This window comes from Juglans microcarpa x Juglans regia, chromosome 4D (assembly GCF_004785595.1).
Source record: "Juglans microcarpa x Juglans regia isolate MS1-56 chromosome 4D, Jm3101_v1.0, whole genome shotgun sequence".
In the NCBI taxonomy this organism is placed as follows: domain Eukaryota; kingdom Viridiplantae; phylum Streptophyta; class Magnoliopsida; order Fagales; family Juglandaceae; genus Juglans; species Juglans microcarpa x Juglans regia.
This window is the reverse complement of record NC_054600.1, coordinates 26,898,227-26,924,481: the sequence shown is the minus strand read 5'-3', so window position 1 is coordinate 26,924,481 and position 26,255 is coordinate 26,898,227. Positions and strand designations below refer to the sequence as shown.

General features: G+C 35.9%; 3 protein-coding genes across 8 annotated transcripts; 2 read left to right on the top strand and 1 right to left on the bottom strand.

Annotated features, from left to right (window-relative positions):
* Positions 1-1,966: 1,966 nt before the first annotated feature.
* On the top strand, positions 1,967-6,690 carry LOC121261385 (calcium-dependent protein kinase 29-like). Its single transcript, XM_041163728.1, has 8 exons — positions 1,967-2,677; positions 4,018-4,161; positions 4,487-4,639; positions 4,939-5,054; positions 5,574-5,741; positions 5,849-5,976; positions 6,072-6,171; positions 6,260-6,690. Exons 1-8 carry the CDS (start codon positions 1,996-1,998, stop codon positions 6,332-6,334), a joined length of 1,566 nt encoding a protein of 521 aa, XP_041019662.1. The 5' UTR covers positions 1,967-1,995; the 3' UTR covers positions 6,335-6,690.
* A 696-nt stretch (positions 6,691-7,386) lies between these two features.
* Positions 7,387-13,304, top strand: LOC121261381 (RNA pseudouridine synthase 2, chloroplastic). 5 transcript variants are annotated; one of them, XR_005939880.1, is made up of 8 exons: positions 7,387-7,902; positions 8,458-8,601; positions 9,173-9,433; positions 9,627-9,829; positions 10,622-10,700; positions 11,413-11,781; positions 12,327-12,408; positions 12,899-13,304. XR_005939880.1 is itself a non-coding variant. In XM_041163723.1 (8 exons), the coding sequence occupies exons 1-8, from the start codon at positions 7,546-7,548 to the stop codon at positions 12,342-12,344; spliced, it is 1,341 nt and encodes a 446-aa protein (XP_041019657.1). In that variant the 5' UTR covers positions 7,387-7,545; the 3' UTR covers positions 12,345-12,490. The 5 variants fall into 5 exon arrangements, 3 of the variants coding, with proteins under 3 accessions (XP_041019657.1, XP_041019656.1, XP_041019658.1); XM_041163723.1 differs by lacking the exon at positions 12,899-13,304 and having other exon boundaries at positions 11,413-11,588; positions 11,679-11,781; positions 12,327-12,490; XM_041163722.1 differs by lacking the exon at positions 12,899-13,304 and having other exon boundaries at positions 12,327-12,490.
* On the bottom strand, positions 13,239-17,680 carry LOC121261382 (probable prolyl 4-hydroxylase 3). 2 transcript variants are annotated; one of them, XM_041163726.1, is made up of 8 exons: positions 17,173-17,680; positions 16,980-17,064; positions 16,582-16,679; positions 16,309-16,406; positions 14,822-14,951; positions 14,527-14,714; positions 14,062-14,151; positions 13,239-13,444 (listed from the first exon to the last, which is right to left on the bottom strand). In XM_041163726.1, the coding sequence occupies exons 1-7, from the start codon at positions 17,361-17,363 to the stop codon at positions 14,078-14,080; spliced, it is 864 nt and encodes a 287-aa protein (XP_041019660.1). In that variant the 5' UTR covers positions 17,364-17,680; the 3' UTR covers positions 13,239-13,444; positions 14,062-14,077. The 2 variants fall into 2 exon arrangements, with proteins under 2 accessions (XP_041019660.1, XP_041019659.1); XM_041163725.1 differs by lacking the exon at positions 13,239-13,444 and adding an exon at positions 13,613-13,905 and having other exon boundaries at positions 17,173-17,679.
* Between the last annotated feature and the right edge of the window lie 8,575 nt (positions 17,681-26,255).

The window sequence follows — 26,255 nt, the reverse complement described above, 5'->3', positions numbered from 1 at the left end:
TTATTTTTTAACGATTATATTTCTCCAACGGCTATATTTTTTAACGGCTATATTTTTCTAACGACTATATTTTCTAACGGATATAATTCTCCAACGGCTATATTCTTCTACTATAAAACATAACATTTCATCAACAATTTCATTCACTTTAACTCAAGTGTCCCTGTGAAACCTTTTCTTTTCATTTCCTCTCAATGGATCGTTTACTTTTTCACAAAATGACACTTATCGATTCAGATTCTGATGAAGAATTTGAGATAGCGAGACAACTTGTGGAAGAAGAAGGATCAATCTCACGTGGTTCTTCTAAAAAATCATGTAAATTCATAAGGCGCGATCGATTGCAAACCCACCAAAATCTTTTTCATGATTATTTTGCTGATCCTCCAATCTATCCTCACAAATATTTTCGAATGAGGTTTCGAATGAGTCGTTCTCTATTTCTTCGTATCTAAACTACGATAGAAGCCCATGAAGCATTTTCACAAACACAAAGAAGGCACATGCGAAAGAACTGAAATAAAAAAGTCATGGGTGAGTAAAAAATGCGGTACTGCATCTTGGCTACCAAAAAAAAAGTCTTGGGTGAGTACTAAAATAAAAAAACTGAAATAAAGTCTTAGCTATTATTTTCCATATCAAATATTGTTGACAATAAAAATCAACCCGAGGGTAGAGAAAACTGAAAGCCATCTCCTTCATCCTCCGCCAAATGATCTTTCCCATCACAGCCACTGTTACCACAACCACCTACCCAACAAAGAGTCTCTTTCATCATGTGTGTCTTCACTCACAAACACCACCAATCCTTCGAATACAACATCAACCCACTCGAAACACCGACCAACCAACCAAAAAGGATATAGATAGATAAAACAATTAGGGGAGAAGGAAAGAAATCGTAAAAGAGAGGAAATAAATCACAATAGATTATCACATCGAATGAAACTTTTTCCTTGGTTACCTGGGAAGGTGGGATTGAAGATTGAAGATGTCTTGCAATGGTCTGCGTCTAGCCTTTGTTTTTTGCAATCGTGGGTTTTGTTCAAACTACGCTTGAAAGGAAGAGAGTTGTCTGAAGTTTGTGGATTTTTTCTACTGTGTGGGAGAGAGAAGCAGCGGGAAGGGAATATTTTAGTCAAAAGTAATATTTAGCTAACCTCATTTGGCTCAATAAATTTAGCCAGCCAATTCATCTAAAGTTAAAATTACTGTATATTTAGCTAGTCTATTACTACACTTTATTTTACACTTTAATTATTTTTTGGCTAAAATTTAACTTTAGCTAGCCCACTACTAATACTCTAAGTGAGGCAGTTTTTAGCCACAACCAAATCCGGTCCAGTCATGCAGCTGAGTTTGGATTAATATGAGGCCCAATATCACAAGTCTACAAAAAATCTATTTAGATATGTTATATTAATTTATAAATTTATTCTTAAAAAATCTATGCAAAACAAACATTTTTCTTCTAAAAATTACGAGGGGCTGACATTCAAACAGCGATGCCCGGTTTGAAGATTATTCCTCACCTGGATCCTGACTACCTATCTGAAATCCCACGGGCCGCATTTTGGGCCGCCCAATCAAGGCCTTTTATTATAGATCAACGTATCTAGGACGCAATGCGCTGCCACATCAGACAAGTGCGTTTTTTTTTCTGACGTGGTGTGCTTGATCCACTGGCCAATATCAAAACCCCTATCGCGTAGAACGCGTCAACTTTATGAACAAAGGTTATTAGGTCGGACCAAAAGCGTATCTTAAAAAATAAAAATAAAAAATAAAAAAGTGAAGAATGATGCCCAGGACCATCCAAGGGGCAAAAGCAAAGCACAAACAAACAGAAAGAAATAAAGTCTATCAGCAAGCAAAGAAACTCCTCTAGAATCTTTATATACGCTGTTCCAACTTCCAACCAATATTAAGCCATCAACCAAAATTCCTTCAAAACGACAACCAACCACCTGCAACTCTCTCTCTCTCTCTCACCAAATGGGACTCTGCTTCACCAAATCCCGTGACATTACAATCGCATCCTCCTCCGCCTCTGAATCACCTCCTCGTCCTTCAAATCAGGCTCCCAGGATAACCCAAGAACGGTATAACCCAACTCTATCCAAACCGGCCTCCACTTCCTCTAAAGCCACTTCGACTTCTGAAGAGATTGGACACATTCTTCGCAAACCGTACGTTGATTTACACTCTATTTACGTTCTCGACAGAGAGCTGGGGAGGGGTCAGTTTGGGATTACCTATCTCTGTACAGAGAGGGCCACGGGTCAAAAATACGCGTGCAAGTCCATAGCGAGGCGGAAGCTCCCAAATCATAAGGATATTGAAGACGTTAGGAGGGAGATTCTGATACTACAGCACCTGACAGGGCAGCCCAATATCGTGGAGTTCAAGGGCGCTTATGAGGACAGGCAGAATCTGCATTTGGTGATGGAGTTGTGCTCAGGGGGCGAGCTCTTCGACCGGATCATCGCCAAGGGTAGCTACTCCGAACGCGAAGCGGCGTCGATTGCTCGGCAGATTGTGAACGTGGTTCATGCGTGTCATTTCATGGGGGTGATGCATAGGGACTTGAAGCCCGAGAATTTCTTGATGGTGAGCAAGGATGAGGAATCTCCCATAAAAGCCACCGATTTTGGACTCTCCGTCTTCATTGAAGAAGGTTAGTAGCAATATGGGTACCTTCAGTTGGTGCATTTCTCAGTTTTTTTACTCCGTTCCTGTCATTCTTTGGCTTTAATTATGCAATACGAGTATTTTGTTTGCATTACTTTGTTTTCTTCAGATTTTGTGACCCTTATAATAGGTTTTGATTCTAGACAAAAATTTAGCATTTGGATAAAGGGATCAAATCTTTGAATGCCCATTAGCTTGAACATATGTTTCTTTCCTTGGTTTATCTGTTAATTTCTTGGATAAAAGCATTTGTGTTTTGATAGGAACTTAAAAAATCATTAAGCGGTTGGGGACCCACTTTAACCAGAATTTGTAGTAATAGAAATCCAAGCTCTAAAGATTTCTTGGATGCCATAATGGGTCAGCTTGACGAAGTCAAGGATGAAAGCGACAAGTCAACCAAGTAAACGTTCGTCGATAATGAAAAAGGAAAAGCAAAACGAGAAGCGAAGAAAAACAAGCACACGTCCCAGGGCTCAATCACATCGTGTCAAAGATAATTGGGCCATTGGCCAACTAGACACCCAATAGATATACTCTAGTGAAAAGACATCAAATTCCACTTGAGTACCGTAGACAATTACAACGTGGGAGGAATGCCTACAAACTGAAAACGTACAATAACTGATCCGACATATTTCGCAGGCCATCCTTCTTATTGGTCGAACCCTCAACATCCATGGACAATGGGTACCATTTCACTAGACAGACTAGTGTAACCTTTCTTGATCTGGTAGCATAAAAGTAATTTGAATTATGAAATATCTTGTGCATAGTTTCAGTTGTGATGTAGAAGATGATGGTTGCTATTTTAGGTAGTAATTTCATAGAAACAGGCAATGGCTTAAAGTTAGCTACCATAGTTATATTTAACATTTCTGATATAAAAAAAGAAAAATTTTACTTATCATCCTCGCATGCACCATACACCAACATGTGATTTGTAATTTTTGTCCTTTTATTTAAACATACATATTAATTTGTAAATACATATATTTAAATAGAATGATAAAAATAACAAATCATACATTGATGTATGGTGTAGTGGGAATGATAACTACCATTTCTACTAAAATAGATTGAAACTGCCCAAAATTGTTATCCTTGTCTGCACGCTTGTTCCTTTCCTTTACCTTTTCCTTGTTCTTTTTGGCGTTCCAAATGCTTGCACAACAAACAACATGTTTGCGACTATAGCAATGGATTTCCTAGCAAGCAGACCTGTCATGGTTTTCCATAAATGCAAGGCATTATTGTTTGGTTCAATGCAACCCATTTCTTCATTAACTAATACTAAACAAATGAATTTTTCCAAAATTTATCCAGGGAAAGTGTACAAAGACATTGCTGGAAGTGCATACTACGTGGCCCCAGAGGTGTTGCGGCGACGCTATGGGAAGGAGGTGGATGTCTGGAGTGCTGGAGTCATTTTATACATCCTCCTGAGTGGGGTGCCTCCTTTTTGGGCTGGTTGGTAAAGTACTTCATTTCTTACATTTCAGCTGTTATTGCACCAGATCAGAAATATGATTTACACGACTAATTAATCATGGCGAACTTGCCCGTTAAATGGATTTTTATTTTTTTTTAAATATCTTTAACTATTAATAAAAAATAAAAATACAATTTTACTAATAGTCACATTCTTAAGTATTAATTTTTTTAAAAAAAAATAAAAAATAAAATACACAGGTGGACATATTTAAGAGTCATACTATTATTTTTCATATATGTACGTACTTTCTTTAATGTTATTTCTATATTTGATGAGTGAATGAGTAACTTTTGTTTTTAGAGAAGGAGAAAGGCATATTCGAGGCAATTTTAGAAGGCAATCTTGACTTGCAGAGCGCTCCATGGCCTAATATATCTACTGGTGCTAAGGATCTGGTCGGGAAAATGTTAATGGAGGACCCTAAGAAACGGATTACTGCTGCCGATGCTCTTGGTGAGTATATAGTTGTTTTTTAACAGTCCAATATTTATGCATATATGCTGCTGCTCTTCAATCATTTCCACTTGTTCAGTCCCTCCCTCTCTTGGATAACTCACACGTCAAATAAACATTTTTTAGAACGTTTCATCTTACCATGCAGCCATGGGGAAAAAAGATTTAAGAGTCATGATCACCGGACAACTATTTCTATTTTTAATTTCCCAAATGAATGATCTGTAGCAACGCAATTTTGAATACAAACAACTAGCTAGCTGACGACTATTGTGATTTGTATAATGGGTATAAACCAGAACATCCATGGTTGAAGGAAGACGGTGAAGCATCTGACAAACCTATTGATAATGTCGTTTTAAGTAGGATGAAGCAATTTCGAGCAATGAACAAGCTGAAAAAACTCGCACTAAAGGTATAATTTTACCTCTTTCTTTTTTCAAGTTGTACAGAACGTGGAGATTTACAATGGTTGAGTCGTTACACGTTGAAATGATGTCCCCAATGATCAGAACCATATAGTACTCTTATCCATTAAAGTTTCGCTAGGAAATGAAATAGCTACATTTCAACCAGATTTTGAGATAGAAATGTTTTCTTTAGAATGAATATCGTCATTGAGAAGTGATGATGTACTTGAATTCATCTGAAAATCCCAAAACATTTTTGTTGGTCTTCTGTTTTTTATATATGCAATATGCACTCTTACAGTGTAGTCTTAACACTTTTCTAGTCCAGTTTTCTTAAAATATTTCCATTCTCTGATTTGGGCACATGGTCATTGGAAATGTGCTTTCCATATAGCTAGGTTCTGGATGCACTTCAAAAGAACACGCGTTTTCTTAGTGTTTTGTCTGTAAACTTTAATCTTTTTTTTTCCCATTTTCTTATTGGATGTTTTCCTTGTAACCGAAATTTTTGGAATGCTTGAAAGGTCATAGCAGAGACCCTTTCAGAAGAAGAAATAAAGGGGTTGAAACAGATGTTCAACAACATGGACACTGATAAAAGTGGTACAATAACATTTGAAGAACTCAAAACTGGATTGTCCAGGCTTGGATCTAAGCTTACTGAAGCAGAAATCAAGCAGCTGATGGACGCTGTAAGTCACTGTGAAGCTATCCAATCCCAGTATCGGTTGATCAGTTTACATGAGTTTACGTAATGGAACTATATAAACCATTAATTGCGTCAATATTCTTTTGTCAGGCTGATGTTGACAGTAGCGGGACTATTGATTACATCGAATTCATTACTGCTACCATGCATCGGCATAAACTCGAGAAGGATGAAAGCCTCTATAAGGCGTTTCAGTACTTTGACAGAGATGGCAGCGGGTTAGTATATATAATGATGTTTCTTTGATATGCTTAAAACATCAATGTTACATCAGATGTTTCTTTGTATTGTTTTAAATGTTGTTTTTAATCAGGTTTATAACAAGAGAGGAATTAAGACAAGCCATGACTAAATATGGAATGGGGGATGATGCTACCATAGATGAAGTGATCGAAGATGTCGATACTGATAAAGTAATTATCATCTTTTTTTTTTTTTTTTCTATATTTATTTCTTGAAGTGGTCTTTTTTTCTGATTAATATGGGATTCTGAATGTGTAGGACGGGAGAATCAACTATGAAGAGTTTGCAGCCATGATGAGAAAGGGAACCCAAGATAATGGTGGGAAATCGTAGATAAGTTGAGGTGAAAGATATGATGTACATATGTACATGGAATAAAACCCCCTCACCACCAAAGCTCAATCTCTGCTCTCAGATCAAATGTCTCTAAATTTGAGGCATTACTGCTGCCATTGAGTCTGCTACTAGTAATGATCATCTAGAAATGAAATATATATGTGATGTTACCTTATTAGCCTCTCCCCTACTCCCTTATTCCCATGTGTCAACGAACACCTTTTTTTTCTGGTTTCTTAGCATTTTAAATCTGGTCCATGCGGACCCTCTAAATATGTAATTTCTCAGCCCGATGGAAAATTGTAAGTAAATTCAGACAAATGGTATATAAATAAATAAACTTGTATGTTTGATTGGTATATCTTATGGAGAATGCTGATGGTAAGAATAGGGAGATGGAGAAGATGGGAGAAAGAATGAAACGCAACGCTTTTGCCTACCAAAACTCTACCTAGCAAGATGCTCAATTCCTTGATTTCATTACACATTTCAAAATTTGAAGTAAGTGTAAGAAAACCATTACTGTTTCATTGGATGTTTTCTCCTCCTTGGTAAGATTAGGGTTCGTTTGGATATAGAAATCATCTTAACTCATCTTATCTCATCATTATAACTTTTTAAATTCTCACACAAAATATATTAAACAATTTAATTTATTCAAATCTCAAAATAACAATAATATTAAAAAAATAATATTCTAACAATAATTTATTCAACTCATCTAAAACCATCTCATCTTATCTCAACATTGAATAAAGTTTTCAAGATTTCTCTTCTTATGTTATGATATAAATGTCTTTGCTGAGGTTTTAGTTTTGCAAAATGGTTGGTATTTTACTAGTTTGGTATTGAAGACCTTGTAGTTGAAACTAGCTATTTTATTTGTGATAAATTAGTTCCATAACGCAAAGCTTTGACATGAAATTCTCGCCTTCTACAATTTCATATCCTTTGAGATATGTCACCCTTATGTCACCCTATCAAAGAGGACAATGACGTATTAAATGGATATTCAATTTTTGTAGTTCTTTTGTTCAGAATCAGCAGTGTTTCCTCAAACAAAAGGGGGAATGATACCTTTGAGCGTCGCCGTTCTAGTACTTTGCAGTTTGCGTTAATCCGTTTCCCTTGCCCGGAGTCGGATTTCCCTCCCTCTCTGATCTACTGTCTATCCAAACGAAGCAACAAAACTGGCGTGAGAGGAGACGATGCTTTCCCTCTACAGTTGCTCAACTTCCTTGGCAAAATCATTTATATTTCAATCCTCGCCTCCTTTCTTCTGCTTCTCCCCTAGAAACCCTAGAACTCCCTCCAGCTCCTTGAGAATATGCTTCGTAGCCAGTTCCAGTTCTGGTTCCACAAACTCCGATGAAGACAAAGAAGACCTCGCCGGCCGCAGAGCCAATTTCGGCGGAGTTCAGTTGGAGGATACCGTGTCTCTCAATTCAGGTAAGCTGAGGCTTGATTCATGGATATCTTCTCGCATTGGTGGAATCAGTAGGGCTCGCGTCCAGTCAAGTATTCGCTCCGGCCTCGTTGCTGTCAATGGTCGCGTTGTAGATAAGGTAATTTAAATTCTGTATGTTTTTGGCTCTTAAAAAATAAATTATAACATAATCAAAACTTCGTCTAATGGAACCCGTATTACTATGATTTTTGTAATGCAAGATCCCTCAAATAAATTATTAAGAGTTATTTTTGCTTAGTTTGGCTTTACTTGTTGATATGAGTCGTCAAAGTTTACATTTGACAAGTCTTGGCCACTTTTTACCTATGGCTTCCCTATCTAAAGCCGCATTAGTTTAACTGAGGGGGGGTTGAAGGAATTTAGATTTTCCTTTCAAGCATACCCCATATGTTACGGCTCTACTAACTGATAGAAGATTTCCTCTAGATGGTTCGGTTTTAGAATTTTCTTTGTTGTCTGGATGGTCCCATTTGCAATGATTGGTTTAAAATTTTCAATCCGAAATGCCTTTTAGTTAATTTCTTAGTCTAAGCCGCTCTCACGACGTCATGCTTTTCAAGAGTTTTTTCTTGGTTGTGTATTTCAATTTGTTTCCTGAACCTGGTGTGTGGTGTGCAGTGAGAATTCTAAGTTTCAGTTTTGATGTAAGCAGGTCTCGCATAACGTCAAAACTGGAGATAAGGTGAATTGCACTATTTCAGAGTTGCAACCCTTAAGGGCTGTGCCGGAAGACATACCTTTGGATATAGTTTTTGAAGATGAGCACGTACTAGTTGTTAACAAACCTGCACACATGGTAAACACCTCAAAGTTTACATATCCTTAATGATGATATGTATTATCAAGTTATCTTTTAGCAAACTAATTCAGGTTACAAATCTGCTATTCATCCTTTGACTGATACCTTATGTTTATCATGCAGTAAGATTTCCTGTAGTTAAAAAACTTAAGGAGTCGCATCTGGTTGAAAATTGACAAAAATTCAAACCTGCAGTTTAAAAAACAGTTACCTACTTGCCTACTGATGGCTCATTTAAATATTCTTGAAATTAACCGTGTGACTCTTCACAGATATTATTGGACCTTTGACACAAGGATGTGCATTATTGGATTACTTAAAAGACAAAGAAAAGGATTTAGTACAAGTGAAATCTTAGCATGATTTATGTTAGCAGCAAATGCTGGCCATGATACTCACAGCTCACTTCATAAGTATTGCTCAAACACTTGTGATGGTTCAGTTTTCTTGCCTTTCATCCCATGCAACCAAATGGAGCATTTCATGATCTGAGTCTTGACAAGGTTCAGAAATGATCATCAATCAATTTCATATTGACACTACAAATTACATTCTCATTCTGATTTAGGTTGTTCATCCAGCACCTGGGAATGCTACTGGCACACTTGTAAACGGAGTTCTTCATCATTGCAGTCCTCCTGTGGTTGCATTTTCAAACGAAGAAGTTCTTTCTGATGCTGAGGATATTTCTGATGATGAGTTGAGCAGCTTTTCTACAGAGCAAAATCCTAACGGTGGGCTTTATTCAAGAAGAAGTGGGGCATCTATACGCCCAGGGATTGTGCACAGATTGGACAAAGGCACTAGTGGATTACTTGTTGTTGCAAAGGTAAGATCCCCCACCTTCTCCTCTTTTTCCACCCTTGAGAACTGCTTGTAGGCACCCGAAGCTTGAAACTAGCATTCTGCATCTAAGAGTTGAATGTGCAAGTTAGGCTAACATGTGCTCAGGAAAAAACAGTTATACTAAGTTACTAACATGCAGTTTGGCTATCCCTTGCACCATTGCACCCTGATGGCAGGATGAACACTCTCATGGTCATTTATCTGAACAATTCAAGCTACATACCATCCAAAGATTATACGTTAGTCTTACTTCTGGAGTGCCATCGCCAATGGCTGGACGGGTCGAGGTTCCTATTGGTCGTGATTTAAATAATCGGATTCGCATGGCTGCTATACCTGGATCAAATATTTCTAGACAGGCCCGTCATGCTGCTAGTAGGTGATTGATGGTCCTCCACCACTTTTTTTATCATGTTATAAATACCTCGGATTGTAAGTGCTTGAAGTTATTTCACAATGTTGGTAAATGTAAATATGTCAGTTTGGGATGTATTGGGATAATTGTGAGCATGGTATGGTGGCTGAGCTTTGACTTCAATGATCAATCTGCTCAGACCTTTCACAGCATTCAATCAAGTTGGTTATAAGTACAACCCTGCCTAGTAGCAAGAGTCTTCATGAAATATGACTCATCTTATATCTGCAGAGTTTTACTTCTGGAGGGCTTAGACTATTAGAACTAATCCTCTAAGTTCTGACATCTAAAGTAGTGAAAGCGGGAATTTGGACGACTCAAAAGTACTCACCAAATTTGCCACTATGCTGACACCCTGATTTGTTTTTCTTATATAGTAATGTGGAGAAAGCTCTTTTAACCGAAGCATATTTTCTTCTATCCCACCATGTGCATTTTAGATGTTGCTTTCATTTCACATCTACGGTGATTGGAACATAAGAAAAGAAAGGAACCCAAACCTTGTCCAAGGTACTTTGGAGCGAATTATTTAGGATTTGATTTGAGAGGTCATTGAAAGAGAAGGAAAGAAATGTCAATCGGGTTTTAAATGTGAGCAAAAAGTAAACGTGAGTTGTAAATTTTATGCGACAATGCAGGTTAGCGGCAAAGAAATGAAGTGATATTTTTCATTATATTGTTTTTTTTTTTTTTTTTTAACAATTTACACCATTCAAATCTTTATCAGGCTACTAAAGTTGGTTGAAACTGCATCAGGTACAAAGTAATTGAAATACTTGCTGGTGGCGGTTCTGCATTGGTTGAGTGGAGATTAGAAACCGGACGCACTCATCAGGTACTGCATGGTGTCTGATTTCAAAACTTCACACAGATGATACAAGTTAAATTTTATATTAAATTTGTATCCAAACTTCAATAAACAAATTCATTCATGGAATATCAATGTCATGTTGTAACACCCATTTCCCGATAAGGTTAGGAATGGTTATGTCATTAGATATTAAGAGTTAGATAAACATTAAAACTTCAATTATGACTAAGAACTTTATTAAACCTCAAAATAGTAAATGTAACACCTCCAACATGCCAGAACTAAGTAAAATCATGATGTTACTAAAACTTTACAGACGGAAATAATAAATGTAACACCTCCTAATAGCCTATGTGAGAAACACTTGTTCAATTCTTCACTAGGTCAATGTCTCCTTTACTGACTCTGGCCTCCAAACTCAGCCTCATAGTCACCTGAACAATTTTAGAACATAAAAATAAAAATGAGGCAAATACTCAGTAAATGGCATCATCATACAATACAAATCTTATTATTTTTTCGAAAGCATCTTTGAAATACATTGAATACAACATGCACATATTAAAAATTGTTAATCATTAAATTCATGATGCCTACATACACTAACCCTTGTGTGCCTAGGTTGTGCCACTGAAGATGGATGTAGCACTCTACATATGTTCCTATTCAATATAAACTTACGCATCTTCTTTCCTATAACTTACACACAATTCTTGGATTGCTTTATTTGGACTAGATCCGTGCACATGCGAAGTACTTGGGGATTCCACTTTTAGGTGATGAGGTGTATGGAGGGACCAAGAGCATGGCTTTATCACTGCTTCGCCCTAGAACCCCACCTAGCCGTTATGGGCAACTTTTGCAACTGGTTTCTCGATTGGAGCGGCCTTGCCTCCATGCCTTGGCTCTTGGGTCGGAGGATATAGTAGCTAAGTTTGCAATATTTGTTCACAAATTGTGGTACAGAATGGTTACTCCCCCACCACTGTTTTTTTTCCTCAGGTTCATGCATCCACACACAATGGAGAATGTATATTTTCAATGCCCTCCACCTGCAGATTTTGCTGAGATCCTGGGCCAGCTTCGTAAAATCGGCACAGTGAAGGTTTGTACCTACTACTGTGCATGATCAGGCCTCTCACTTGTGGCATTTCTAAAATGACATTTCTGAATGTTTCTTTTCTCTACAGCGCACACCACAGCACATACAATTTGGAAATATAATGGATTTTTTACCTGCTGGACATTTGTAACCATATTTCCTTAAGTGATATTTCTTGACGTTTCATTTCGAAGCATACCACAAAAAATTGCGGCAAGTAAAAATGATTTGGTTGGTAAGCCTTTATGCTTAACCAGACCTTACATACATAGCATGTTATATGGATTGTTAGCCACAATTCTTAATGTGAACATGATCCACATGGTCAATCAAGATTTTCCAATATTTTGAATGGATATTTGTAGGCTTGCAAACACAAAATCCAGCCTAGACAAATAATCATGTTTACTCATAGATGGACTTGTTATCATTTGCAAACTAGCTTTGCTCTTTTTTCCTGAGCAACAAGCTTTCGTTAATGCAGCCTATTGTAGAAGTAAATTTTTTGTGGAACATAGCTTTCTAACTATCAAGCATTTGATGTGCAGCATTCATTTGAGGAATGATTGAATTGATATAGCAAGCTTACGGTGTTGTCACAGTCTCAATAGCCAACTTTGGATTGGTGAGGTAAGGAAGATTCTACAATCTTGTAAATCATGCGCATTTCCAACATTTCCAACACCTAAAGCTGTCCCTGCGTCTTGGGGGGGAAACCATTGCTCGCTAAAGAAAACTAAAGTTTTTATGGGCCAGACACCCCCCCGGTCCAACACACACACACAAAGAAACGTTCTCGAATAAATAATTGTTCGAGGAATATTGTTTTATGAATGCTTCATACCTTACGTTATCCTGCATGTAGATAGATTATTTGATGAAACAGGACTTTTTTTTTTGGGTTTTGTGCAACAAACTTGTGAAGGGATTTTAGCCATTTAAAACCCCTTCTAGAACCTGTTATTCTGTCGTGAATTGAATCTAATGGTAAAATGTGGGTAAGGACTTGCTCTTCATTGAGAGGCATACTTCCCAGTTTGTAAGAGTTTGAATTCCGAAAATTCTCTTCAATGGTTATATGAACGGACGCGAGGAAATAAAATCTCTTATCAATTCCCAGTGAAGATTGGCTGTGCAGAAGCTGATATTGGAAGTGATGGCGATCGTTGCTACAGTATGCTTGCTAATATCATTAGAGACGGGCACCGTGGGTTCTCCAAGTGGCGTTAGTGCCCCTAGGCCATGTCTATTCCAAATTGGGAGGGAGTACAGGCATGCGCAATCTGGCCAAACCTTGGGCCTCAGATTATCGGGCTAGCTTCAGGGGAAATTATGTGGACTCGAGCAAATATGGCATAAATTATATTTGTTTTTATTTCCCAATTCTTTTTGTATCAAAAGACTAAGAAGAGATGGTAGGAGAGGAGTTAAATGTTGGCCAATATGTGATCTCTACAGTGTAAATGAATAGAGTTAGTACCATTAAAGGCCATCTAATTGGAAACATCAATAATTTTAAAGCTTCATCTGTGTTCGATCAGGTGAAAACTTCTTACGCCCAAAATTTGAGTGGGCTAAGATCCGATCCAGCAATATGTTACGACCTGTAAAAGGAATTTCTACATACACTAGCAGCAAGGATCCACACTGTTCTTCTCTTGCTCTTCTGCCAAAAGAAAAATATAATATGGGTAAAGTAGAATAATGATCAAAGTTGAGTACATATAGTTTGAAATCACTTGTGCTCCTAGAAATACCCTCGTTCATACATGAGTTTATGGATAGGAGGTGACTTCACCGTTGGCTGGCTTAGGATACAGTTAAGACACAGAGGAAAAAAGTAGAGGCATGAAGAGGAAACTCAAGATGCCTCCAGCCTTCAGGCACTTTATAATAAATACCATGAGTATGACAGGGAACAATATACCATGTGTTATCTACATCTAAGTTTTCTTCTTTTAATCTCAATCAGTCAACAACTCGCAGGGCCTTTCTGACATATGAAGGGTGGTGTTTTCTGCCGCATTTCCCTTTATCCATAACTTATAATTGTTAAAAAGCAGCATCCTTATTCACAAAAGATTTAATCGGCACGATTAAGGTAAGTGGAGTATACTCTTTCGGTCACTGTTAGAAAGTAAATGAATAAATTAACACAAAACAGCAACTAGAAACAATATATTTTCTAAAAAAACAAAAAAAAAGAAAAAAAAAAAAAGATCAAAAGGTGAAAGAGCTTCAACAAAACACAAGTGATAAACAGCTTTGGGCATCGAGAACTACCTTTACAACCAATAGCTTAAACCGCGTACTCCTCAACATGCATCCACTTTGTAGCTGACCACTTGTTCCCTCTAATCACAGGGCAACTACCTAACACAAACCAAGCATTTTTGTTTCAAATAAAAGTCATTTAATAATGAATAATAAATTCAATTCATTATTAAATGTCAAATGACAAAGTCATGACAGAATAAACACGAGAATTAAAATTCCCTCTAATCACAGGGCAACTACCTAACACAAACCAAGCATTTTTGTTTCAAATAAAAGTCATTTAATAATGAATAATAAATTCAATTCATTATTAAATGTCAAATGACAAAGTCATGACAGAATAAACACGAGAATTAAAATCACCGTGGCACAAATACTAATGTCTCCTATTTTTCTGAAAAAGAAAAAATGCAGAATCATTGTTGAAGTTCAGCAATTTATTGACAATCGATTAACTGAAGAATTGCTAACCATGCAAACTCGAAGGATCTAGTGTGGCGTCGGGCCTCATGCTCCAAAATAGCAATGCATCACCCATTTTTGGTTTCACTGAGAGACCCTCTTTAGCACATTCGGATAACTCATGCCACCATGGCACAGAGCTAAAATTCTTGGTTGCTGCAGGAAACAGAGTTTCACCTCCTTCTTCAACATCTGACCTGCATTCATGGCAGAAGTGACAAAATGGATCGAGGAAAATTGAGGGAGATGAGTGAGACTTAGCAAGAATAAGCTTCAGAAATGGGAATAGGAAATACAATCTTACAGATACATAAGAACAGTAGCAATGCGCTGCCCCCCATTCTTGGTGTTAAACTCATCGAGGAAGTAATCAAAGTGAGGCTCGTATTTCTGCCCTACTTCATAGTGCAAAACTTGAAGTCCCTCTCCATGCTCTGTGCATTGACAGTTACCATGAGAAACGTTGTAGCCTATCCTCAAAAATATCAGATCCAAGTTCCAACTACGGAAGCCCCTATCTTTTAATTTGTAAGCCATTATTCACACAATCAAAGTTTATGAATCACCAATTCCCACCAACCTACATGCAGGACCTCCAGAACTTAAACAGAAAGAGGCAAAAGTTTCTTTGAAAAAAGGAGAGAACAAGAGAGCAGCAGTCTCACAAAAAACTAAATAAGTTCAAGGCATGTGACATATAAATACCAAAGAAAATAAAACTGTTTGATTTTCATATGTGCGCCATTTGCTATTAAATTATGTCCCTGGTGCACTTATCCCTGGTCATACTCCCCCATTGGTAAGAGATGTGATTATTCCTCTCTAACAATCACTTCAGTCACAAAAAAACTGTACTCACAATATAAAAATCTTTTGGAGCTCTAGATTTTAGAAATCTTTTGGAGCAAAGACAGCCTCTGGTTGGTAATAAAAAAAATATTGAAAACTTAAAAAAGTGTATTTAGTGAGAATGACTAATCATGCATGACAGAGAAGGTGAAGAATGCTCATTGTATCAGCTATCACCTAACAAACTTGACTTGGCAGTCCGTTAGGATCTTGGGTTTCAGGGAGATAAGAGTTAACACCTTGTTAAGTCTAATTGTGAGGACTTGATATATCATGTTTTGTTTTTGTTTTTCTTTTAGTTTTGTTTTTTTGATTGGGCACCGGGTGTTCGGGAACAGCATCCCAACTAATCTCGGGGATGCACAGGCCATCAGCAAGGAGTTTCCCGCAAGTGCGCCTTGGGTAATTCAAGAGGAAAATCAGTCCGATGGTCCCTAGAAATTATTTGCCATCCAAGTGGATTTAAACCTTAGACCTGGAGGGAGCAATATCTTGTTTTGTTATAAGTAATAATTTTATTGACAAGCACAAAAGGCACAATCCAGGTCCACCGGATGTACACAGAGAAACATATTGAGAAGTAGGAAAAAAAAAATACAAGAAAATCATGAAAGTCAAGCCCATTAAACACCTTTCACGTTGAAACACTACTTCAATCGACTGAATTACTTACGGAAATTCCATCTTTTTAAACTCGTAAATGACAGCAGATCAGAACAGTCATCATCATGAGACATAACAAATTGTTGGAGGGGACAAGAACGCCCTTGTAGCTAAGCACAACAAATCAACATGCCAAACCCAATAAGCATATAAATGTCTCTCACTCAAACAATGGATAACGACCATATTGAAAGCGTCAATTATAAAATTAAATAAATAAATAAGTTAATGAGAAAACAAATCAAAATGTTTACACAGGTATTATTTTGAATCTCATACCTGCAGGTATAAAACTGAAGTCTGCAATCCTTTTCTCTATATCCCTAATGATTTTATCTCGCCCTCTCCTCAGAAACATTCCAGAACTTGTACGAACCCTGAAAACAAGCATGTCTAGTGCCTTATATAACAATGTCTAGTGCATGACTCGATTTTGAAAAACGTAACTGACGACACCGGCTAAACATAAGGGTAATTCGGATTAAATTTAATTTTCCTAGGAATATTTAATGTGAACTGAGAATGGAGATAGATGAGGTTGGAAAAGCATACCTGCTATCTTTGCTCTTACCGGTTGTGCTATCAACAACAGTTGACTTTTTCATATGAGGTTTGGCAAGACTAATCAAGTACTCACATTCTTCTCTGGACTGTTCAAAAAGATATCCAGAATTAATATTCTCTAGCAATATTTATTTACCTACTTCTCGCACGAGCACGATGAAATGAAAACTTCGGGTGCGCAAAAAAGCTTATATAGACCAGAAACGAAGACACCTTGTCAAATTCACAAATCTCAAGCCGACTGAGCAAAAGCTCTTTGGCTGCATAAAATTGACTTTTGATATAAAGATATTGCTGCGTCTAAGATCGATCGCTTGCGAGAGAGAGAGAGAGAGAGAGAGAGAGAGGGTAGACAAATGAAGTATAACCACATTTTACTGACTAACCAAAAAATTGTGATAAATGAATGCCCTGGGTTCCCAGGCGAGAACTTCGGTCCACTGCTCCCCCCTGTCCCCAAGCCCTTCACCTCTGCGAAAAGGAAAATAAGAAAAAGATCGTCACACAAAACAGCAAAGCATCGTTAATTCCAAATGGATTAAACTCTTAACCAACGTAGATTAGGAGCGAAACGCGTACCTTTCAATGATCATGCGGCGAAACGAACTAAGGTCTTGTGGCGGAGAATCGTCGTTGATGATCGGAAGTGAGACGATCCCAAGAGCCAATAGCATTAAAAGAACGACTGAGAGCATGAGAAGTATGGACCACACAAGCGTCAGTGTCGACCATTTCTTCACCGGAAAACGACCGTACCTTCCCTTCGCCATTGTTGAACGAGAAACCCTAATTCTCCAGTAACGAAAGAGGACTTCAATTATAAAACCAGCTAATTTATTTAATTATTTATTTCTCGCTGTCTGACTGAGACGCTGCGTTACCGGAATCCAACTGGCCGATGTTGGCCATTCATTCAAAAGATTGTGCTTTTATATCAAGTTTCGGGCGAGTCAATTAGGGGTAATTTAGACATAGCGGCGCTCATGGTTCAGCGTGCTGGGGGATTGTTGGCTGCCCAAGGTTTGGTACCTCAGGAGTCAAATCTTCTAAGATAGACGGTGGGCTTTGCAAAACAAGGAATGCTTGAAAATCTTTTGAAAGTTCCACCTCATGGAGTGATGAGTTTTGAAAGGATTTTTAAGGTAGATATTCTCTCGAGTTGTTGGGCCCAATGAATAATCAAAGGGACTATTGTTGAAATTTCAATGTCTCTCTCTCTCTCAACGAGTAATATTATATATACATTTAGGGAAAATCTATTTTGTCTCTCCAATTTGACACTTCTATTTGACCGCTAGTTAAATTTTTTTTTTTTTTTTACTTAGTGGTTAATGAAGTGATTTTAAGTGTATTGGTGTATTTTTTTATTTTTTAAATATGTTAAAAAAATGTAAAAAAAAAAAAGAAAAAATTTTACGTTGGGCGGTATGCCCAGCGGTCAAAATGGGGCGGCATAGTAGCCACCCCCATACATTTATATATTATCTAAGTACTACATATTTTTTTAAAAAAAAAAATAAGTTTTATTATTAAAAAATTAATTTTTTTATATGAATCTTATATTTACTCACTTTTTTTAAAAAATAAAACGTAACACTTACACAACTCATGACTGTAAATACATAAATTAGGCTTTACAACATTATAACTATCGAAGTAAGTTTTTCGACAACATTATATCCTTGAGATCACTAGCATTGTTGTGGGCAATATGTAGTTAATATGCGACCTTTCGCATTTTGACGACTCTGCTCAAAATTTAATCCCACGTTATATTATACGTATTCGGTATTACTCTATAAAAATTAAATATTATTATCATATTTATTTATTTGTTTCTTTATTTTATCTATATTTTAATTATCATATTTTGCAAATCTGACCATCATAATTTGTTTTTTATCTAACTTTTTGATATGCCATATTCAAATGTTTAATCAAGTGATTGATCTATAAATTAGGTTAAAATGTACTCATCCGTCGCTATTTTACTTTGAGAAATACTAATTATACTTAAGAAAAATATACAAAATACTTAATTCTCCATGTGTTAACTATTGATATGCTGAAACTATGAAATTCAAAATTCATAACTTTCCAACACAAATCTCGTAGTCCACTCAAAAAAGTACTGATGCGGAACTACTCGGTAAGCACACTGATCCTATTGGATAATACCTCAAAGTGGGTTTGGTATTCCTCTCCTGAGTTTGTCTGGTAGAGTTTTGTAAAAGCCTTAACCAGATCCTCATAGGTGGAAGGCCCAAAACAGACCTTAAGTGCCACCATAAATTCCTCTTAGGGATGAATTGGGTGGGAATCCATCAACCAACAATATTATGATAGAGTCTTAACTTCCATATGGAAAGAAGCAATTTGTAATTTGTATTTTTTCGGAGTATTATAATAACCATAAAATTGTTGGGCCTTGAGAATCCATTCCATGGGCCCCCAACCATCAAACCTTAGAAAATCCAGTCAAGTGTCTGAGTTTGAATCCCTGTATTTCTATCAAATAATAGATTACTATTGATTTTCATCGCTAGTCTAGATGAGCCCTCACCTGAATTATTAGCCCTTGTTGTAATAAACAATTGATTGTAGTTGGCTGCCAATTTACTATCTGCTTCAACACCGTCTCTATCAATTGTTGTTGTCGCTTATGTTCCTCTGTCAATTGAGCTATTTCGTCATTTAGAATAGATATTGTACCAACAAGTTGAGTATGACGAATACACTCTACCATTATGCCGGAACATGACTGTGAAACCACTTGTCACGAGCTAAGTAATTAAATAACAGATAGTTTATTGGTAATTCAAGGAGCCATCAGGCCTCCAATATTCACACGAAATAAATTATCCAAAAGATATATTTCATTGGCTTCCAACGTTACATTAAATAGATAAACAAAAGCAACAATCTCCCCAAGTACACAGAAACGTGCAGACCCACTACTAAAAGGCTAACAAAATAACTTACAATACCCACTAGGCACAATGGCCCAAGACCCACTTCAACATAAAATAACATCCCAAACATTTAAATGGACAATAATGCCCATAACAACTAAATGAATCCCTATGCCCTTGGCCCACGTGATAACCCTCACCCAGCTCATAACACTGTGTGGGACGATGCCAAGAAGAGAAGGGAATGCGTCGAGGTAGCGAACAACAACAGCACAACTACATTATTTGGGCTTTTGCTCCATGGGATTAGCCCAGTGCATTGGACCGATGGATAAGAGAAATGAGCTGGCCTAAAAAGCGTTTGGGCGCCCTACGTACGATGTAGAAGGAAACTGGCAGCAACATCGACTCAAAATTTGAGTAAGGGTTTCAACGACACCATAGAGAGAGAGAGAGATGAACTTGGGAATCAGGGAGTCGGGCGACGTGGGTGTGTAATCCCGTTACAAAACGGTGTGTATAGAAAACGCGTGATGCGTATATCAGGTACCGCATTCCCAATCCGGTTTCCATACCCGCTAGGGTTCAATACGGGTGGATAATTGTCTACATTCACCTGATTTCCGACTTTTAGACTAGACCGGAGAAAAAATTCGATCAGTATCTACAGCCTTAGTTGGCATTAGGGGTGTAACCAGTTTGATTCGATCCAGTTTAACATATTTTAAAACCAAATCGGTATATACCAGTTTCAAAATTTGAAGAACCGATACTATACCGTTATACCTCTAAAACTAGTACTTATAATTTTACCGATTTCGGTATATTATATATATAGTATATAATAATATAATGATAATATATTGTAGTATATTATAATATATATTATAATTGTATTATAGACTATAATGATATATTATAGTATATTATAATATATAATGATATTGTATTAGTATAACTATTAAGACTATAGACCATAGTGATAATATATATTTATTTATATAGGATTTTAAATTTTAACATTATTTTAATTAGTAATTTAGCATATAATACAATATTATTTTATATATAATTATATATATTATATATCAAAATTATATATAATATAAAAATTAAAAATATATATTTATATCAATCGGTCCGGTCCAGTGTTAGAAAAAGAAAATCGAATTGATTTCGACCGGTTTTGAAAAAAATAGAACCGGTATCGAATTGAATCGATTTAGAACCAGACCAAACTCACCGGTTCGGTTTACCGGTTCACCGGTTTTTTTTTTACCCCTAATTTGCATGTAGAGCCTTAAGCCTCGTTTGAATAGTAAGATGAGATTAGATAATTTGTGAATAGTAATGAAATGATTTAAGTTAAGATGTTTTATGAGATTTTGGAGAATGAGAGAAAAAAAGTTGAGTAAAAATATTATAAAGTTAAAATATTGTTATAATACAATTTTTATTTTGAGATTTGAAAAAATTTGATTGTTTTATATGTTTTATTTGAAAGTCTAAAAATGTTGTAAAGATTAGGTAATAATCAAATTAAAAAATTAAAAAGTTTTTATATTTTTTATATTAAAATATTAAAATAATATGAGACGTAAGAATCTTGCTATAGATCTTAGTAACTAAACCATGCAAGTGTTTGCAAGCCCATGGACAAATAATTACGGGCTCAACCCAGAAGGAAATAGTATCCTTGTTCACCTCCGTTAAAAAGATTCGAATCGGTCCAATCAGAACTTAAAAAGGGGGGGGGGCATGGTTTTATTAATCTTTACGTGCCTTTTGAGTCCAATTAAGTTTGCGGAGACTAATATTTATATTAAAAAAAAAAAAAGTTTGCGGAGTCTAACTATATAGGGACCTGTTAGCTGGCATAGCTTTTATATTTGGGAAATGCTTTTATTAAATATAAAATAATTTATGAATAATATTAAAATAATTTGAGTTAAGATATTTTATTAAATTTTAAAGAATGAAAGAGAAAAAATTAAATAAAGATATTATAAAATTATAATATTGTAATAATATAATCAGAGTTAGACTCTGTCTCCGATCAAAATCAAAGGTTAAGTTGAACTCTAACTCCGATTTCGAATTTGAGTGGATTCCGACTCCAATCGGAGTTGAAAGAGTTGGAATATTGGAGCCACAATATTCATATGAAATTCCAAGCAAAACAACCAAACCTACCAAATATTAATTGATCAACAACCAAACCCACAATCTAAACATAAAAGAGAAAAAAAAAATCATAGTAACATTGATTATCATAGTTTACTTCGGTGCAACTGAGCACAAGATTGTGGTGTTTTGTGCTAGCGGGAGCGGTTGAAAAGCGCAGTCATGGTAGCAGAGAAAAATGGATTTTACCCAAAGGGAGACTCTAGTTGGGGGTTGAGAACTTGAGACTGTAACATAGAATCATGGAAGAGCAAGTGGTGGAGGAAGTGGAGAGGCAGACTGTAGTCGAAGTAAGAAATCATTTTAGGGTTTGGAAATTGGTTTTCATTGGTTAAAGAGAAAGAGATGAATATATAAAGGGTAGAAAATGACATCATTTTATAAAAACAAAAAGTTAAATGATACGGGCTCGATTGCAAGATTGCCTATTTGCAAAACACTCTCTCAACCGTTAGGCCACTCAGATGACTAACACTTATATTACAATTTTAAATATATTTAGTTTACATTTCGGAATTAGAGTAGGAGTCGGCGGTGGTTTTGTACGCTCTTGAATATAATTTTTTAATATAATTTGTATTTTAGAATTTGAAAAAGTAGTATTTTTTTGTGTTTTGTTTAAAATTTTGAAAAAATTGTAATAATTAACTAATGTTTAAATAAAAAAATTAAAAAATATTTGTATTCAAGTAATATTTAGGAATAAATTATGATAAATTTTGAGATGAGATTGAAACCTAGAGAGAGAAAAAAATGAATGTGCTTGCCAAAATTACTGAATGGAGTAGAGAGAGAGAGAGAGAGTTGATAAAAGAAGGCAGAAAAAAAAAATGCATTTTCATTCATCAAATTGGTATGCGAAGAATTAGCCAATAAAAAACTGTACGTACTCCCAGATTTTCTTAATCAGCAAAAGAACACTCCGTAAGACAACTGCAAAGACTGGAGGGGATCAGGACTACTATTCCATGTTCTAAAACTATCAGACCTTGGTATGCTAAAAACCAAACCAATTATATATCTTGTCAACCCATACTCTAATACGCTTGATTATACGCTTGTCGAAGAACTCAAAGACTCCTTCGTATGGTATTTCAACATCCAAGTACTCGTCCTCATCATCTCTCTTCACTAATGTCTTGGGTTGCCAAAAAACCTTGTTTCCGTCTCTAACCACCGGCTTCTTAAGCTTAATATACTGCCTATGTTGGTTATTCTCAGGGAAGGGTGGCGCCGGCGTCCTCCATGGTTGCAGTGGCATCAGATCCTTCAACGGCATTAGCTTCCATTGCTTCGCACTATCCATCTTCACCGTGCACAAAGAGAAGCAGAGGCAGATGGTCAACTGTTGAAGAAATAATAGAATAAATGACTTAAGCCCCGATTATGATTCTTGCAGTACTAGTAATTTTGTGGTGTTGGATCGAGATATACTGTCCCTTAAGTGGAATGACGGATTATAGGGAGTACTAAAGTGAGAGTAGTTAATTCTGTATAGGACTTGTAACATGACGGCAAGTTCCCGATTAAATCCCAACAGATTGCATACTCATATTCTATCTTTGAATAAAACTCTTCGAAAATTATATCCCAACAGATTGCATACTCATATTTTAGATTTACTACCCTTCATTTTATAATATAATTTAAACCAACTACATAACAGGGTTACTTTATAAAAGAAATATATATATATATATATATATATTTTCTACTTGATTATCGAAAGGTAGAAAAGAGAGGTTATCAACGAGTTACTAGTTAGCTATTAAACGATAGAAATTAATTTCTTTAATCTATCTTAAAACGTTTTCATGTAGATGCAAAAATTTGATCAGGATTAGGTGACTAAATTAATAAGTTTAGATATGACTAAGTGAATAAAATGATAGAGTTTATCTTATCTTTAGTTTTATAGTTCGGATGAATGTAAAATACTTTGACTTTATCTATAATAATTTTGATTTTATCTAGAGGTTATTAGGAGGTGTGTTAGATAAGTCAAAAGTGTAGAAATCAAGTTTCAAGATATAGACCTTATCCATAGAAGAGTTTGAATGTGAAACTGCCAATCCTGAAAAAATAAGTATCAGACACCAGCAAAATCCGTCAGTAGAATTCGTCAACGGAGTTTCACTGTGACTCAAACTCCTATCAGATTTGTTCCGTCAGAAGAGTTCTACTACGAGTCAAATTCCTATCAGATTGTTTATTTAAAGAATCCTACTAGTTAGGATCTATAAAGATTTCGGCCTTCGAAATTTTGAAGAATCTTTCCAACTGCTTATGTGTGAGAAAATTATCTTAAGAATTTTCTAATTATTTTTCTTTCATTGAGTGCGTGCTTACTCCGTGTTGGATTTTGATTGATCGCCAGAGGTTCTGGCTACTACTGCAGTAGAGGCAAATGAGTCGTTTGTCAGATCAAGTAAAAGAGTTAATTAGCAAAAGTTTTATAATTGAGCATTATTTGTAACTGATTTTCAAATAATAAATTTGATTTTTCTAGATTTAGCTACTCTGTAGGGTTTTACCTTTGAGGAGTTCTTCAAAATATTTCCCTTCGCAATCAAATCTGATGTAACGCACTTTATTTACTTTATATATTTGATTGACTATCAAATTATTTCATTATTAATTACTAACCAATTTCTCGATTGAATTGGTAGAACGTAGTAATACAATACAAATGTACTTTGGGTAATTTCAATTGGCATCAGAGAGTGGTTCACTCATTCGAGTATGATTTATGTCCTTATAGATCATGTCATCATCGTTATATATCTCACCACACTTTGATGAGGAAAATTATGTTTATTGGAAAGTTTGTATAAGAGCTTTCATCAAGTCTTTAGATGAACGTGTGTGGTATGTAGCCAAACGAGAATGGAATAAGCCCGAGACAACTCTTGATGCTTGGACTAGAGATGAGATCACCAACCACAATTGGAATAACAAATGACTTAATGTTATTTTCATGGTTGTATCTCCCGAAGAGTTTCAAAAAATCTCCATGTGTGAGATTGCCAAAGAAGGTTGAGATATTTTATAGGTTACACATGAAAAGCACAATAATTGTAAAAAAATTTAAATTGCAGATGCTAACTTCAAAATTTAAAGATATTAAACTACTGAAAAATGAAAGTTTTAATGATTTTTATGTTAAACTTAATGATATATTAAATATTTAAATATTTGATGGTGGTAGTAAATTACCTCACTCACACACCCGCATAGACTTTGGCTATGATGACTTTGTGGTGTGTTCATACTTTTTTTTAGCTCTTTATTTTAAATAAGAGACTATGAACCTCTTTCAATGTTGATTATGTGATTGGTATATTGTGCTTGGACACTTGTGCATTTAGACAAGTGATTTGGTTTCAAAATAATTAAGTTGTTTAAAAAAATATTTTTTTGAGGGTGTGGCCCAACCTTTAAGTTATTTTATTTATCTTTTATTTTTGTGTTTTTTTTTTTAATTTCTCATATTTTTGGCATCGGGGCATATTTTGCATGTGCATAAATGTACTTTTGGCTCTCATGCATATGGAGTCTGGGAGCTTTCATTAAAGTATTTTTTTTTATTTTTGGAAGTCTATCTCTCAGTGGGACTCCTTGTCGTAGTGAATAATCCCCACTCGAGTAGCCTAGTCTTCTAGTTGGACTATGCTATGACTTAGTCATATGCCCACATGAGCGAGACCTTTAGTCACACTATTTTACTAAGGATCCACACCTGTTATTTTCCTCCAATTCCGCGTCTCTCTCACTCTTTGTGCTCTAACCGAACACCACTAATATTCTAGAGCACTTGGATTGTTAGAAGTCACACAAATCTTCTTGCCTACACGATTTCCAGTCACAATAAGTACACTGTTAATTTATTTCCTCTTCCTCTAGAGTTTGGTTCTACATTATTTTGCAGATTTTTGTGATTGGTGTGATTTTGAAGTGCATGCGTGGATTATGGGATTTCAGATTGGAGTTTTTTATGTTTAAGTTGTCCAGATTTGCATCTAATAGTTGGATTATGTTGTTTTCATGTATTGAGGATGATTTTTGAGTGGGTTCTTGTATTTTGGCATTCGGTTTTTAAGGAGTGCACACCAAATGTTTGATGTTTTGCCTCAACTAAAGTTTTTCAGCATTTTGTCAATTTATTTACATGCATTTATGTTCATTCATCATTTTACTCCTATTCCATTGTAGATAGGGGTGAGTTCGGTCCGGTCCCGAGAGGTTTTGTGGACCGGATCGGACCGAACAGCCTAAGGACCAATCCGTTCGGTCCTATTCGGGACGGTCCGATTTGTTCAGTCCAACCTTTTTTTTCAATCAATTAATTAAAAAAAATTATTAATTGTAACTCGATTTTTTGGTCTGCGGTTTGTGCTTTTTACAGGTTTTATATTACATTCATCAAATTGATTTTTGTCACTAATCTACCAAAAGGAAAGATTGTAGATGCAAAAGTTTAGTTAAGACTAGGTGATTAAGGTAATAAGTTTGGATATAACTAAATGAATAAGATGATAGAATTTATTTTATCTTTAGTTTTATAAT

Bases quoted from the DNA above. Each gene is read 5' to 3' on its own strand.
- LOC121261385 (XM_041163728.1), top strand. From the start codon at position 1,996: ATGGGACTCTGCTTCACCAAATCCCGTGACATTACAATCGCATCCTCC. The intron at 4,162-4,486 runs GTTGGTAAAGTA...TTTTGTTTTTAG, and splicing joins GGTGCCTCCTTTTTGGGCTG to AGAAGGAGAAAGGCATATTC. The intron at 4,640-4,938 runs GTGAGTATATAG...GGTATAAACCAG, and splicing joins TACTGCTGCCGATGCTCTTG to AACATCCATGGTTGAAGGAA.
- LOC121261381 (XM_041163722.1), top strand. From the start codon at position 7,546: ATGCTTTCCCTCTACAGTTGCTCAACTTCCTTGGCAAAATCATTTATA. The intron at 7,903-8,457 runs GTAATTTAAATT...TGATGTAAGCAG, and splicing joins ATGGTCGCGTTGTAGATAAG to GTCTCGCATAACGTCAAAAC. The intron at 9,830-10,621 runs GTGATTGATGGT...AAACTGCATCAG, and splicing joins GCCCGTCATGCTGCTAGTAG to GTACAAAGTAATTGAAATAC.
- LOC121261382 (XM_041163726.1), bottom strand. From the start codon at position 17,363: ATGGCGAAGGGAAGGTACGGTCGTTTTCCGGTGAAGAAATGGTCGACA. The intron at 14,952-16,308 runs GTATGAGATTCA...GTCAATGCACAG, and splicing joins CTTCAGTTTTATACCTGCAG to AGCATGGAGAGGGACTTCAA. The intron at 14,152-14,526 runs GTTAGCAATTCT...GGTTTGTGTTAG, and splicing joins AGATCCTTCGAGTTTGCATG to GTAGTTGCCCTGTGATTAGA.